Here is a 14,860-nt window from a genome sequence, read left to right on the forward strand (position 1 = left end):
TGAGTTAGGAATCTTATCCTGTTATGAAGCATATTGTAAGTTTTTTTTTTGAGTAAGATTTTCTATGTGCGGGCATGTGTTAGTCCCACGTCAGCTATGCATTAGATCGGGCTTGGGTACTTATACAAGGCTAAAAAATCTCAATAATATTTTTTAACTAGCTTTTTGGGTAAAGCTCTGGATTGTTATTAATTATATCAGAGTGGACCCGGCCTATAGCCTATGCAGAAGACATACAAACGAGATTATTTAGATTGACCATAGGTTGATCATAATGCTCGTGATTGAATTTATGGTACTTATGAATGAATTTGGATCTTTAGCGAGAATACTAGGGAATAAACAAAAAAAGCATATAAAAAATTCATATTGGGTAGATTGAGACCAAGATTCTAAATATCGCCTTCATGTTAGTTTTTTTTGGGCAGAATCTTGTTGTTATTAATTAAAACTTATTTTTACCTTTTGAGGAGGTGCTTAGTATTTGTAAAAAGTATATTGAATTTCTCCATTATTCTATAAGACTTTTTTTTATTACCTCTTTCTCCTACCTTACTACTCTATTTAGTATTGTTGAATATATCTTCTTTATCAAAGAGAAACATCAAATTAAATATTTATATCTATTATGATACCTGAGCCAATTCAAATTATATTTGAAGTTATCATCCCCTTAAGCCAAAGAAGGTGAAATGATACAAATCTCTTGGTCACTCCAAAATCTCATAGCCTGATTAATTGCATCTTCCAAAGGTTTGACTAGATTATGACTTGATGCATTAAATAATCATTGAAAGGTTCATTAATTCGTTCAACATTATAATATCTCATTAAATAGATTTCATATGAGGAGCTTTTTTTTTTTTGTTAAAAATTAAGATGGATATGAGGATTAAAGAGTGCTTTAAAAACAAACTTCATTTGACAACCTAACAGGAAAAAGGAACTTGACTGACATTACCTAAAGTAAACACAAAATATTTTATAAAATTAAGATATTTCATTCAATTAAATAATCTTAAAGGGCAAAACAGTCATCAGATATATCCCAACCACCTCCTGCTCCTCCTTTATTTTTATTTCTTATTTTTTTAATCATTTCCCCCTCCTCTTTAATCTACTGCATCTTCTCACCCCTCCCACAATCTCTATCTCTCACAGCTTCAATGGCTGCGAGCCTACGAGACCTCCAGCTGACCCCGCTCTCCGGCCACCGCCGGCCGGAGGCCATCTTGGCGAGGGAGGACTCCGGCGACCTCGAGGACGTCCGCCTCCTCGACTCCTACGATGAGGAGACGGCCGCGGCGGCGGAGGGGAGGGGAGGGGATGAGAAGGGGGCGCGGAGAATCCAGGTGAGGGTCACCGGGATGACCTGCTCCGCCTGCACCAATTCCGTCGAGGCCGCCATCACTGCCCTCCCCGGCGTCGCGAGGGCATCCGTCTCCTTGCTCCAGAACAAGGCCCATGTCGTCTTCGATCCCAGTCTTGTTAAGGTTGGACATTTTCCTCTCGTTTTCTCTCTTGCCTTTCAATTCATGGGTTTTGGGTTTTAGGCGCAATCCTGAATTGCTGGGTCTAATTGGTTGTTTTGTTGGGCTTGATTCATGAATTGAATTGCTGTCTTTTTTTTTTGCGTGAGTTGGGCTTTTATCTGCGAAATTGCAGGTAGGAGGGGTCTATAATATCGACAAAAGATGGAGTTTTTCTCAATGGGTTTTGGGTTTTATAGAATTTCTGATGGAAATTGTGGTTTAATTTGATCTTTTTGGCCTTTGGCCAGATTGTTTTGCATACAGGATTATGTTGCTTTTTGTTTTTGGTTCGATTATTTGTATGATTTGGAGTTTATCCAATCTGAATAGGAGTTTTGTCTTTGGATCGTCGTGGATCTTTGGCCCTGGGAAAGTTTGTTTTGGTTTTTTCCTCATCTTGCTTTTTGTGTTTGTTTGCATTGGAGTTTACGTTTGGAAGTGAAGATATGAATGATGGTAAGCTGAATAGAAGTTTTCTTGTTAATTTTGCTGCACAAGCTGTAACAGAAAATCGAATTTTTAATAGGTTCTGAGAGTTTAGGGCCTCTTTGGATCGGTGGATCATTGGCTTAAAGAAAGTTTATCTTATTTTTGTGCTGTTTATTTTTTCTTCAAACGTTTGCCCCCCTCGTTGTAGCGGTCTTAACTTGAGAAAAATAATAAAATGCAGTCTCTTCCATATGCCTTGACCTATTGGGGCATTTCGGCTTCTTGGGGTTTAGTGGGATGATCTGGCTTCTGAAAATCTGGTCCGTTTTGTTGATCATATTGAAGACGTTGGTGGTCAAGTCTGAATTGGTCTTTTGTGCTATTTCTTGCTCCGTACTTGTCCTTTAATTCGGAACTGTAGTTGTTCAGATGGGTTCTGACTTTTCTGGGACCTGTGCAAGTTGTTGCTGTAGTTTTTTCAATATGTCCTGTGTTGCCTGGGACCTATGCGAGTTCTTGGAGCTTATGGGATAATTGATAATTTGGCCAGGCTTTGGTTTAATTTCAAGGAGCCTTACCATCTTCTTGGTTTTTTTTTTGTGGCATGAATTGGAGTTTAGCATCAGAAGCAAATTTGGAGTTGGTTCTAATCCAAGTAAAAGGTCTGTTCTCTTTGCGTTGCAGCTGTCCTAACATGAACGTAGATTCTTCAATAGGTTTTGTGCTCATGGGACTTCTTAGGGTTCTTGGAATTAATTTTGCTTTCTTGGTTCCCAGCAACTTGTTTTGTTTTCTGGGTTATCCTGCATTTTCTCTCTTTTGAATATTTTGCATTAATTGAGTTTTCCTTTGGCATTTAAGATATGGATAGTTGTAACCTGAATCAAAATCCTCCTTATTCTCTGTGTTGCGTGCAGTTGACAGAAGGGCGCAGATCTTTTTGTCCTTATCCTAACAGAACTTCTATTTTTATCTTATGTTTTTTATAGTTATGATAAAACTCAAGTTTCTGTTTCTAAAATGGGCTTCTAGCTAATTAGAATGGGGTTTGGAAAGCTCTATCACTGGACATACGTTTTACCTGTTGAACTGGATACATGTATAATTCGAAGTCCAAACAAAGCTATATGTTGCATTTTGACTGATTTTGCTTATGAGAAATAATCCGTTGCTAACTTCCTTGTTTTCCTGTTACTAAGATTGTGAGGTAATTCTTTGTTTTGAGCATATCTTCTAAAGAAAGGATGTGGCAAAGGTTGGATTTAATACAATCTTCATTAATAACCATCAGGCCTTATTTGAGCTATTTCAGGTTGGCTTCATGTGTCGGAACTAGGCATTCATTCTTGAAGCTTTCATTCATTTAGCTTCAGTCTTCTCTCTCTCTCTAATAAAACCATTTGAAACATATTTCAACCCCTACTATCACTCATTTGCATTTCCCTGAATTTTTGTTGCACATTGCAATTATGACTCAAGTCTAAATACAAAAGTTGGAGAATCGATGTTAGGTTAGCTAGTTTCAAAGGAAACTCGGACTGTGTAATGAAATCTAACTTGATATGTGATTCATATTTTTAAGTAAAAATTGAATTTGAAAAAAAGAGATTTACTACCTTTTGTTCTTTCTTCTTTACCTTTTATAAGTTTGAAACTTCAAATGTAAATTTGTAATTTTTATTTATTTGCTTTTGTAATATGCTCCTTCACATTTTCATGTTTCTTTTTTTTCCTGCTCTAGTTATTCAGAAGTTGTTATCATAGTTGTGATCATGGTCTGCCGTACCGGTCCGTATCGGTCCAGCCTGGGACCGGTACTGGATCAGCGTGGAATCCGGTACTGGTGGTTTATTATTGGAGAACTGGTACGGGACCGGTTCGGACCGGTACGGGACCGGCTCGGACCGGTACGGGACCGGCTCGGACCGGTACGGGACCGGCTCGGACCGGTACGGGACCGATTCGCACCGGTCCGGGCCGCCACCGGTACGCCGACCGGTACCGGTACAACGGATCTTGGTTGTGATTCTAGTGAGACATACTTTCTTCGTTTCTAGATTATATTGTAATCAGCTTCTCTTTGCTGACAGCCTCTTTATTCATGTTTCACTTGATTTATTGGCTTTGCACTACATATCTAACTGTTTGCACATCTGACAAGCAATCCATATTTCTCTTATGGTGCATTTGGATGCACCACAAAAATCATGATATGCTGCGATCTCTTGTGTTTTCTGAAATTACAAGATTTTAAGTACCTCGGTGTTCCTTTTACCAACCAAACTCCTACCTAAAATCTCAACTATCAAAATTTGAAAGTTTTAAATCAAGAATTAGAACATAATCATGATTTTGAATTTAAAGATGTCTAAACATAGCCTATATTTTTGTTATTCCGTTAAAATTTTAAGTATGACTATTTATTATTGTGCAATCCTTTTTTCTTTCATTAATATTCTTTGAAATTCTTATTCATTGTATATTCATATTTGCAATTATGAGATCTATGTAAATCTCAATTCCTTTTCTCTATGTGCCTGAATGTTAATGGTTGGCTTTTTTTTTTTTTTCTTTTTTGATGCGAAACAGGCACCTTCATAGCCTTGCAGAGTTGCATCAGAATGAGGCTTCTTCCTAATGCGCACAAGATAGTGCTTTCATCTTTCCTTTTATTGGGACACAGACACCTTCACCTTCCTGAAACATTTACCCTTTCCTACATTTATTTGGCTAAATGTTATTGGGAATGCTTGAAAAGCATTACCTTGCAGGATGAATGACAAGATTCCTATTTCCGTCTATTTGGAATTGGCAAAAACATATTGTAGCCTATCACAAAACAAAGGAAGTAGTGTTTTGAACTCGTTGCAGAACATTTGGATTTTTTCTTTAAATTTCTGAACACTACAAGAAAAATCACCTTTATATGAACAATTATTGGGTAGAGCTATAACAATTTTTGGGTTGGGATAACTCATGCCCCATGTTTACTCAATTTACTTGCCTCTTAAAATTTGCTATCCACTTTTTATTAATGCATTCTGTTCTATTTTTGGATTTTGTGTTGAAAGAAGTGATCCTGACAATTTCAAATATGTTGTTATAACTGTTTTACATTTTATGTTCTGAAATCACTTACTGGAAATTTGATTCTTTGTTCAGGACGAAGATATAAAAGATGCTATTGAAGATGCAGGATTTGAAGCTGAGATTCTGCCAGATTCTAATAATACCCTGTCAAGACCGCAAAAGGTATTGTCGGGGCAATTTAGGATAGGAGGCATGACTTGTGCAGCCTGTGTAAACTCTGTTGAAGGGATCTTGAGAAAGCTACCTGGTGTAAAAAGAGCAGCTGTTGCCTTGGCAACGTCATTAGGGGAGGTCGAGTACGATCCATCAGTCATAAGTAAAGATGCAATTGCTCATGCAATTGAGGATGCTGGTTTTGATGCTGCATTTCTACAAAGCAATGACCAAGATAAAATTTTGTTAGGTGTAGCTAGATTGTCTAGTGAGACAGATGTACATGTTTTACAAGGAATACTTAGTAAAATGAGTGGGGTGAGGCAGTTTGAGGTAAATATTGGCCTTTCAGAAGTAGAGATTATCTTTGATCCTCAAGCTGTTGGTCTGAGACATATAGTTGATACCATCGAGAGAGAAAGCATCGGGAGGCTGAAAGCGCATGTCCGGAACCCATATGCTCAAGCAGCTTCAAGTGATGCACAAGAAGCCTCAAAAATGCTTCGGCTTTTCCTCTCCAGTCTCTTTCTCAGTGTGAGTATGATCCTTCATGCTGTGAAAATAAATTCAGTTTATTGCTCTTCCATGATATTTTGGCCCGTGTATGTTTTTGTTCTTGTGGTTCTGATAATGTTTTCTTTTTCATATTCAAGGTGTATTTCATTCTTATTAGTTGCTTCTTTCAACTGTTGTGCAACAGATTCCTGTCTTTTTCATACGGATGGCATGTCCCGCCATACCTTTCGTAAATTCTTTCATGCTCATGCATTGTGGGCCATTTTTGATGAGAGATTTGTTGAAGTGGGTACTGGTGAGTATTGTTCAGTTTATTATTGGCAAGCGTTTCTATATAGCTGCTTATAGAGCACTGCGACATGGATCTACAAATATGGATGTATTGGTTGTTCTGGGGACCTCTGCTTCTTACTTTTACTCTGTTGGTGCACTTCTGTATGGTGCATTTACTGGGTTCTGGCCCCCAATATATTTTGAGACAAGTGCAATGATAATTACCTTTGTGTTATTTGGAAAGTATTTAGAAGTTGTTGCAAAAGGGAAGACGTCAGATGCTATCAAGAAGTTAGTTGAACTTGTCCCCGCAACAGCTCTTTTGATGGTGAAAGATGCAGGTATAATCACTGTATAGTATCCAAGAAGATTTCAATTCATTAAATTAGATTTATATTCATGAAAAACATTTTAAATATGATATCAGTGGGATCATCTCTATCACTTATCTTATATTTCCTTTCTTGAGTATCTAGTGGTTTCTTTTAACAGTGCTAACTTAAGAATTAGGCTCTGGCAGTCCCCCCCCCTTTTTTATTGATTTAGTTCTGCTTCTCTGTTTTTGGATTTTAGAAGGAAGAGGCATTGTAGAGAGAGAGATAGATGCACTATTAATTCAACCAGGTGATGTCTTAAAAGTTCTTCCTGGTTCAAAGGTTCCATCTGATGGCATCGTAGTTTGGGGTACAAGTCATGTTGATGAAAGTATGGTAACTGGTGAATCTGTTCCAGTCCCAAAGGAAATGTCTTCATTAGTTATTGGAGGCACAATGAATTTACATGGTGTCCTTCATATAGAAGCCACCAAGGTGGGGTCTAACACAGTTTTGAGCCAGATAATTGCTCTGGTTGAGACAGCCCAGATGTCTAAAGCTCCTATTCAGAAATTCGCAGACTATGTAAGTTTACATAATTTTTTTTTTTTTTTTTTTATAGCTCTTGCTTATTTTTCCTTGTTTGTATAATCTTATCTTTTACTGACTGTTTGATATGCTATAGATATAGTTTTAGATCTGTTGTCCCAGAAAAGTAATATAGCTATTTTTATTTTTTTAAGGATGTTAATCATATCTATGTTCTAGTATTAAATGAAATTTTTGTTTTACTGCTCCGTAAAAAACCAGCTATTTCCCTTAGCTAAATAGATGCCCAAAGACTGGGAAAAATTCTTTGGCACATTCCATATTGTCATTATTGTGTGTATAACAAGATAATACCAGAAAACCTGATTAAGACAGTTTTATTTGTTAAACAAGTATTTTTTTAATATTTTAGAAAGGGAGTGAGAACCACCCGCAATATAATTATCTTGGTCTCAATGCTTAGGATGCACCACCCAAGACTCGTACACAGAACCTTTGGCTGCCAAGTAGAGGATATGACCACTGTGCAACTTGTGGCTCATTTGTTAAAGAAGTTAGCTGGCTCTTGTTGTATTCATTCTCCAGTGAAGTTGGTTGTTCTTTTCCAACATATTGAAACTTTATCAATTATCATATATACACTGCTTGTATAATCATAATGAGTATCCTACTAAGCTGATATTAAATTGTGCACAAAGTATCTACAGAATTACCATATCCAAGACCAAAAATGTCATCAATTTAGGATTGGCTTTGATTACATAGTGTTACATAGATTTCTAAATAATTTGCCAATTTTGTATTTGTTAAATTTATGACCGATTGAAGATGAAAGAGAAGGTACTTGTGATCGTGTGCCGCAGGTATTAGATCGTGTTTTGTCTTGTGATTGCTTTGGGCTTTCTCACCGACGTGTGTAGTGAGAAGCCGGTTCACCAAAAAAAAAAAGATGAAAGAGAATCTACAACCATGGTCTACCGTACCAGTCCGTACCGGCCGGTACGTACCGGTATGGCCTGAGACCGGTACTGGATCAGCGTGGAATCCAGTACTAGTAGTTTATTGTTGAAGAACCGGTACGGAACCGGTTCGGACCGGTACGGAATCGGTCTGGGCCGCCACCGGTACGCTAACCGGTACCGGTACGGCGGACCTTGTCTACAACTGGCTTGTGGATAGTCATTTATCTGAACTTCTGCCCCAGAGGTATTCGTTATTTGATGTTAGAAAGTAATGCATCCTGAATGTATGTTTAACAATTTAATGCAGCTTGCGCCATTTCAATATTAAAAAAAATAGCAACAAATGAAACTGAAAGTAGATGTAGAGTGGCAGATTATTATCTTCAGTGGTCCAGGGACATTTACATGACCTATTTTGGTGGATATTGGATGACATCTCTTGCTCCGGCTCTATATGGCAAGGATTGAATGGATTATACCTATGCCTAGTGGTTTCACAGTTTCAGATTATAGATTATTTTAATGATGATACTCCATGCAGTTTCTAAATGCTGTAGGCAGGTGTGTTCAGGTCATGCTTTCTGTTACATCTAATCCCATTTATGTAAGGATTATATCTTCTGTTCTACTTGTCTTTAAGAACTATTTGTTCTGTCATGTCTGGCAATTGATACAAAAATAGTTATGAACTTTTGCTTGCTAACTACTTTTATCAATTACAGGTTGCCAGTATTTTTGTTCCCATTGTTATCACCATGTCCTTGTTGACATTCTTCGGATGGTAGGTTTAAACTCACCACCATGATAGTATTTCCAAACTGGTTCTGGTGGTTATACTTTGTTTTATTTCATATAGGTTCCTCTGTGGGTTGCTAGGAGCATATCCAGATTCATGGGTCACAGAAAGTAGCAATTGTTTCATTTTCTCCCTCATGTTTTCAATATCAGTGGTGGTGATTGCATGTCCATGTGCCCTTGGTCTGGCCACCCCTACCGCTGTTATGGTGGCTACAGGTGTGGGTGCAACTCATGGGATCCTAATAAAAGGAGGAGATGCTTTGGAAAGAGCTCAGAGTGTGCAGTATGTGATCTTTGATAAAACGGGCACCCTTACTCAAGGGAAAGCTGCTGTCACAACTGCAAAAGTTTTTGCAGAAATGGAACTTGGGGATTTTCTTACTTTGGTTGCATCTGCTGAGGTGAGTTGAAGAGTCTATGCACCTCCTCATATGGCTATTTTGCTTTCACTCAACCAACAAGGACTGCAAAATAATAACTGTGTTTCACCTTTTGATGTAGTTTAGGCCAGCAGCGAACACCCTCTTGCTAGAGCAATCTTAGATTATGCACACCATTATCATTTCTTTGGTAAGCTTCCGACAGCCAGACATGCTGGAAAGCAGAGCAAAGAAATATTATCTGAATGGCTTCTTGAAGCGGTAGACTTCTCTGCTGTGCCTGGGAAAGGTGTGCAGTGCTTGATAAATGGAAAAAGGGCTCTGGTGAGTTCATCAATGAGAAATCATATCCCTGCCCTCCCCCCCTCCTTCATGCATGTTTGTGCTTGCTCCCTCCCTCCTTCCCTCTCTGTTAATCAATCAGTACGTCTGCTTATCTGCATGTCGTGGAATCAACAATCATTTTGGCGATAGATGTGTGGAAAGATTGGTGCCTAGAGTGTGGTATCCTCATAGAGGGATGGGGTGCACTGATGCAGGTTATTGAATTTCTGGCACCAGTCTCTGAAGTAATCTAGGCACTAATCTTGATGCACGTCATGGTGAAAAGATTTTCAACTTCAGTAACAAAGATTCACTTAGAAGTGTTACTTCTTGTTTTACATATACTATGTGTGCTTGTCTATGCATGTGCATGCCATTTTTAAACAGTATCTTGATTCAACCAAATATAAATATCTTAATAGGTTGGCAACAGGAGTCTGTTGGTTGAAAATGGGGTTGTTGTTCCTACTGAAGCTGAAAACTTTTTAGTGGACTTGGAAGTGAATGCTAAAACAGGTATTCTTGTGGCATATGATGGTACCTTCATTGGAGTGTTGGGGGTAGCTGATCCCTTGAAAAGAGAAGCAGCAGTTGTGGTTGAAGGCCTGAAGAAGATGGGCGTTTGTTCAGTCATGGTAACAGGGGATAACTGGAGGACAGCACAAGCTGTTGCAAAAGAGGTTTGTTTTTTGGTGTTCTCACCTCATTCATTAGAAATGTAGATATTTACAATAAAAAGATTTTTTTTTTATAGAAAAATCAGTAGGCACTCGGCACTGAGTGCCTAAAGGAATTTTATTGAATTACAAGGAAACAACACAGAATAGAAACAATGGAAATAATCTTCTGCTGACAGAAGCATACCCATTACATAGGTTCTTTCACTCGAATCTTCTTAACAGCTCTAGAGTCCTCAGCAACTAGCAACCTCCAAGAAGACAACATCCACTCAGCTCAATCATGCCTGAACAAGAGTTCCTGAAAATCCTCTCATTTCTTTCTAACCAAATTTGCCAGCACGCAGCTGCTAGCAGCATATCCCGTCCTTTCCTCCAAGTGTTTTTAGTCACCTACCTCCTCCAGCTACCCCATAGATCAAAGGCTTCCTTTGGGCTCCTGGAAATCCTGAGCAAATGCCACATTATATATTTGCATTTTCATTTATAGGGGTGTAGAAAAATAAAATTCTTTTCAATTTCAATGAAGTATTGCCTTTTTTTTTTTCCTCCTTCACTTGAAGACGTTGCAGGAACTTTCTCCAGATTATTAGTAAGTTGGCTACTCGCAAACATTTCAATGGAAAAATGAGTATTGGAGTTAGTAATAACGATGATGAAGGATTTTTCATTTTTAAAATTCATGAATTTTATGAGTTCTTCAAAAATTATTCATTACTTGTATATGAAATACCCATGGGTATGGATCAACGATGGTTTGCTGGTGATGATGGTGTTGCTGCTGTTGCCGGTGGTGGTTGCCTGAGTTCTTGTTTTGCGCTAACCACCACATTGAGATATCTGTGACATTTACATCTTATTTCTAATCTCTGCAGCCTTTAGGGATGCTAATTATTTCCAATCTCTTGGCGAGTACTCCAAGTTTTAATCTTTCCCATTGCTGAGTTATTGTGGAGTACCAGTCTTGTGATTGTGCAACATGGAAGTGTATTGAGCTGTCATCATTACTTGCAGGTTGGCATTGAAGATGTGAGAGCTGAGGTGATGCCGGCGGGGAAAGCCGATGTCATACGCTCCTTCCAAAAGGATGGAAGTATAGTTGCGATGATTGGTGATGGCATCAATGACTCTCCCGCCCTTGCAGCAGCTGATATCGGAATGGCAATTGGTGCAGGAACCGATGTTGCCATCGAAGCTGCAGACTATGTGTTGGTGAGGAACAACCTTGAGGATGTTATAACAGCCATCGATCTCTCGAGGAAGACATTCGCACGTATACGTTGGAACTACTTCTTTGCAATGTCTTACAATATTGTCGCCATCCCAGTTGCAGCCGGGGTTCTCTTCCCCTTCACAGGACTTAAGATGCCACCATGGTTGGCTGGTGCTTGCATGGCTTTCTCATCTGTGAGCGTCGTCTGCTCTTCTTTGCTTCTGAGAAGGTATAGGAAGCCCAGGCTCACCACCATACTGCAAATAACTGTAGCATAACAATGAAATATATGTATTTTTAAGCTTTTAACCACAGAGGAAATGAAAAAAAAATATGTGGTGTTTTGTTTTCTCCCACTCTGTTTACTAGATGCAATATTGTAAACATTGTTATGCTTCACCACACTTGCAGCAAGTCAAATCGCCCCTGTCCATCCTTTTATGAAGAATGGCATCCAATTTTCCCAGATAACTAATTTTAATGGACCTTGCGGTTGGTGATTAGTGGACTATTGTGAAAAAATGGATGGCATCACATGGTCTAGTTATTTGACTTGCTGTAATATTTGTGCATCGAGCCAAAATCTTGGGTGCTAGCATGGTTTTTTTTTTTTTTTTTTTTTGACTCTGAAGAAAGAAATAATAAAGAAGGGAATCAACACAAGAAGACCCTGAAGGGAAAAAAAACCATATGTATAAAAGAACATTCTCATTCACGGTTTGCTTAAAAAAGAGCATAGCAATATATAGAATACAACAGTCTTGCTAGCCAAGAATAACACGCACAATCAAGCCCCAATTACCCCCCCCCCCCAATCAATTCTACCTAAGTGGAAATATCTTCTTGCCTTGTTAACAACACTTCCCCTCTAGTTGGTGCATAGATATCAATTGAGCCCAACTTGGACAAAATTTCATGAAACTTAGCTGAGGGAAGGCCTTTAGTAAAAATGTCTGCAAGTTGATTCTCACTATGAAGATAAGGCGTTTGAATGATATTGGCTTGAACCTTTTTTCAAACAAAATGGTAGTCTACCTCGATATGTTTTGTTCTCTCATGAAACATAAGATTGGAAGCAGTGTGAATTGTAGATTGATTGTCATAGAATAAATCTATTGGTAGTGAAGTCTTAAATCCCAAATCACATAAAAGAGCATGAAACTAGATTAACTCACTTGTAGTGGATGCCATTGCTCTGTATTCCGCCTCTGCACTCAACCTAGCAACAATATTTTGTTTTTTACTTTTCCAAATAACTAAATTCCCACCAACAAATATACAATATCCAGTAGTAGAGCATTTGTCAGTCAGACTTCCAGCCCAATCAACATCTGTATACCCTGTGATTCTTGTATGACCATTCTTCTGCATCCAAATTCCTCACCCTTGAGATGACTTCAAGTACTAAAGGATCCTATTAACAATATTCATATGAATGTCCTTTGGGTCATGCATGAATTGACTAACCAAACTAACTGTGTAAGCAATGTCTGGACGAATAATGGTAAGGTAAATCAACTTTCCAACCAACCTTTGAAATTGACCAATATTCTCTAAGGGTTTGCCATCTGATGTAGGTTTGCTATTTTCAATAAGAGTTGAGGTAGCTTTTATACCCAATTTTTCCATTTTCTTCAGAAGGTCTAAAACATACTTTCTTTGGCTAAGAAATTATCCTTTTATTGAGTGAGCAATCTCTATCCCCAAGTACTTCAAGACACCTAAATCTTTAATGTCGAATTTCATATGAAGGTACGATTTCAGCTTGGTGATTTCTTCACTGTCATTCTCTATAACAATAATATTGTCAACATAAACCAAAACAACTGTAGTGTGTAAACCATCTCTTTTGACGAACAAGAAGGAATCAATTGAACTTTGCTTAAACCGATTACTCATAAGAGCAATACTTAGTTTTGCATACCAGACTCTAGGTGATTGCTTGAGACCCATACAAGGCTTTCTTTTACTTGCATGTTAAGTGTTGCCGAGATTCCTGAGGATGTCCTGGTGGAAGACTCATGTAAACCTCTTCTTCCAGATCACCATGTAAAATGGCATTTTTAACATCCATTTGGAACAATGGCCAATCATGATTAACTGTAATAGACAACAAAACTCGAACGATATTCATCTTGGCAACAAGAGCAAATGTTTCCTTGTAGTCAACTCCATAGGTTTGTGTAAACCCCTTAGCGACTAATCTGGCTTCGTCTTTGTTAACAGTTTCATCACTATTGTACTTTCTTTTATACACCCAACAACATCCCACTTTCTCTTTACCTTCAGGTAGTGTCATAATTTCCCAAGTATGATTTTTGTCAAGAGCCTCAAGCTCTTCTTGCATGGCTTTTCTCCAATTTGGTTGACCATTGGCTTCTTAAAAGTTTTTGGGTTCATCTGATATGAAACTTAAGAAGGCAAAGTAGGATGGAGAGATATTGTCATAAGTTAGGTGACTTTGTATGGGAAAGAAAGTTGAATGGTAGGTATAAAAATCTTGCATCTTAGCAGGGGGACGAGTCGGCCTAGTTGAGTGATGATCTTCAGGTTGAGCCACAATGGAACCTTCAAGTGAAGCATTTTCTTCATATAGAACATCACTTTCTTCTACATTAGATGAGGAATTTTCCAAAGGGACAGGTGGAGAAGACGTTGAGCTGGCAATGGAAAGAGGGACCAAGTCATGTAGAAACTCCCTCTGTGACTGAATCCTAGAGTCATCAACTGGTGTAGGAAAGAATGCCTCGGTCTCAACAAAGTGCACATCATGGGATACGGCAAGTTTGTGGTTTTTTGGATCACAAAATTTGTATCCTTTTTGAGTGGAAGAGTACTTAAAAGCACATATTTAGTCGCACGACCATCAAGTTTATCCCGATGAGTTGCTGCAACATGAACATAGCATAGACATCCAAAAACACGAAGGTGCGAAATATCAATTTTTCTACCGCGCAGGACTTCAAGTGGAGACTTGTGTTTAAGGGCATGACTAAGTAGTCTGTTAATCAAATAGGTTGAGGTAAGGATACCATGTGACCAATATTGTTTTGGAACATGCATTTAAAATATGAGACACCTGGCAGTTTTTAATAGGTGATAGCGTTTTCTTTCGACTACACCATTTTGCTGTGGGGTTCCAATACAACTAGTTTGATGAATAATGCCATGACAACTCAAATAATCAGAAAAAATATTTTGCATATACTCTGTACCATTATCAGAGCGTAAGACTTTCATAGAAGCACCAAACTGAGTAGCAACCATCTTATGAAAGTTTTGAAAAGTAGAGACAACTTCACTTTTGTGTTTCAACAAGTAAAGCCATGTAACACGAGAGTAGTCATCAATAAACGTAATAAAATATTTATAATCATCATAAGATTGAACAGGAGCTGGGCCCCAAACATCAGTATGAATTAATTCAAAACGTGTAGCTGACATAGTATGAGATCAAATAAAAGGTAATCGAGTTTGTTTGAACAATTGACAAGTCTCATAACTGTGAGGGATACCAGACATGGTAGGAAACAAATAAGACAACATTTGATCAGACGGGTGTCCTAAATGCTTGTGCCAAATAATTGAAGTAGATCTGACTAAGAAAGCTTCAGTGGAAGTGGTCAACAAATAGAGTCCATGAGAATAAA

General features: G+C 38.2%; 1 protein-coding gene across 3 annotated transcripts; it reads left to right on the forward strand.

Annotated features, from left to right (window-relative positions):
• Positions 1-1,127: 1,127 nt before the first annotated feature.
• LOC103713164 (cation-transporting ATPase HMA5-like) lies at positions 1,128-11,655 on the forward strand. 3 transcript variants are annotated; one of them, XM_008799989.4, is made up of 9 exons: positions 1,128-1,493; positions 5,124-5,738; positions 5,905-6,334; positions 6,570-6,892; positions 8,541-8,599; positions 8,675-9,017; positions 9,123-9,320; positions 9,743-10,000; positions 11,012-11,655. In XM_008799989.4, exons 1-9 carry the CDS (start codon positions 1,167-1,169, stop codon positions 11,486-11,488), a joined length of 3,030 nt encoding a protein of 1,009 aa, XP_008798211.2. In that variant the 5' UTR covers positions 1,128-1,166; the 3' UTR covers positions 11,489-11,655. The 3 variants fall into 3 exon arrangements, with proteins under 3 accessions (XP_008798211.2, XP_008798210.2, XP_026662789.2); XM_008799988.4 differs by having other exon boundaries at positions 1,129-1,493; positions 6,567-6,892; XM_026806988.2 differs by having other exon boundaries at positions 1,182-1,493; positions 4,551-5,738; positions 6,567-6,892.
• Positions 11,656-14,860: the final 3,205 nt, after the last annotated feature.

The sequence above is a fragment of the Phoenix dactylifera genome, chromosome 12, assembly GCF_009389715.1.
Source record: "Phoenix dactylifera cultivar Barhee BC4 chromosome 12, palm_55x_up_171113_PBpolish2nd_filt_p, whole genome shotgun sequence".
In the NCBI taxonomy this organism is placed as follows: Eukaryota; Viridiplantae; Streptophyta; class Magnoliopsida; order Arecales; family Arecaceae; genus Phoenix; species Phoenix dactylifera.